Genomic DNA, 1,530 nt, shown 5'->3' with positions numbered 1-1,530 from the left:
TGCCATGGCGACAGGGAAGCCATACCCCCCAGCGGGATCAGGCATTAGGGCGCGTCCTTGGCAGGACTACAGTTCCGTACGCCCACGTTTTCGCCTTTTCTGCAAAAGTTTGGAGATTTTTACCCGCAGCCATGGGGTGTGGAAACTCCAAGGCTCCCACGACAGCGACGTCAGGTGGGTGATGCGTTCTTATTGTTGGGAAATCTTTGAACGCCGGCTTGACCTTCAAGTTCGTTATTTCTTGCACTTGCACGAGATCGTTTTGTGTGCCGATGACGAAATACAACAGATGGCGTACTATGCTGATTTGATTAATACCCTTTCACTATTCTTTGTTGTTGTTTTTTCTGTTGGATCGGCATGATTATAATCTCTGCTTTTCGTTTCTCATTTCAGTTCCGCATCAAACGTAAGTATGCCGTGCAGACTACATCTGTGTAGCCGTATTGCTCCTGTGTGTTGAGAGCCAATTTTACTCCAACATGCAGGTATAGCTACCCTCTTCATTTTGCATGTTTTATCCCTGCATCCCCACCCCCCTAGACTAGCGTCAGTATTGCCCAGCCCCCCTCCCCACCCCCTATCCCATGTGTCGGTAACCGGTATCTGATGTGAGCTACTCAATGCCAGTCCAGACTGCCTTTCATCAATTTTCGGACACCGTATTTACAGCGTATTTATCCAGGGCGGCCCGCCTTTGTTTTCCGCACAATGGATTGTGAAAAGGTGTTTACATCTGTTGTGTGGAGGCGCGCGGGTTGCCAGCTATCAGGTTCTCAGGTGTTTGCCCTTCGTCAGTTCTTGAAAAGACTTGGTGTGCGGAGACCCAGATCACTGTGCACCCGCGTTAGAGACAAATGAGCGGCAACTATGGCACCCCCAAACAAACAACAAACCAACTTATCTAAACTGAACCATCCCAGGATCATCTTTAATCCATGGGGATTAGAAATCCTTTCTCATAGACAAGTCGTCCTGCCAGTTTCAAAACTTCACAGGATTTGGAGGCTTCCATAAGTTTTGGCGGAGTTGAGTCGATGCCAACAGATGTCTTTGAAACCAATGTATCATTCTGTGCGTGACTAATGATTTATGTAACATACCTGCCCTTCAGTACAGGTGTAACCTGTGTTACAGGTGAGGAACAGGTAACATACCTCTGAAGTCAGGCACACCTGTCTATAGTACCATAGGGACTGTTTGTTATCAGTAAATATTCAAGTCTGGCAACTTAAAATACCTGCTATCACAGGTAGTCATCGGACCTACCTGTCAAGAGGAGCAAAGTACACCTGTGGCACACCTGCCTAGTCTTGAACAGGTGGATGTATAACACACCTGCCCAGTCTAGCACAGGTGTACCCATAACACACCTGTCCAGTCTAGTACAGGTGTACCCATAACACACCTGCCCAGTCTAGCACAGGTGTACCCATAACACACCTGTCCAGTCTAGCACAGGTGGACCTATAACACACCTGTCCAGTCTAGCACAGGTGGACCCTATACACAACCTGTCAGTCTAGCACA

General features: G+C 48.0%; 1 protein-coding gene across 1 annotated transcript in view; it reads left to right on the top strand.

The window, feature by feature from the left end:
- The first annotated feature begins 7 nt into the window (after positions 1 to 7).
- LOC118416885 (creatine kinase, flagellar-like) overlaps positions 8 to 1,530 on the top strand; it is a 778,750-nt gene continuing 777,227 nt past the window's right edge. Inside the window, 2 exon segments of the mRNA XM_035822162.1 lie at positions 8 to 174; positions 397 to 409. Coding sequence (XP_035678055.1) covers positions 132 to 174; positions 397 to 409 — 56 coding nt within the window. The 5' untranslated portion in view covers positions 8 to 131.

The sequence above is a fragment of the Branchiostoma floridae genome, chromosome 5, assembly GCF_000003815.2.
Source record: "Branchiostoma floridae strain S238N-H82 chromosome 5, Bfl_VNyyK, whole genome shotgun sequence".
Taxonomy (NCBI): Eukaryota; Metazoa; Chordata; class Leptocardii; order Amphioxiformes; family Branchiostomatidae; genus Branchiostoma; species Branchiostoma floridae.
This window is presented reverse-complemented; position numbering and strand designations above follow the sequence as displayed.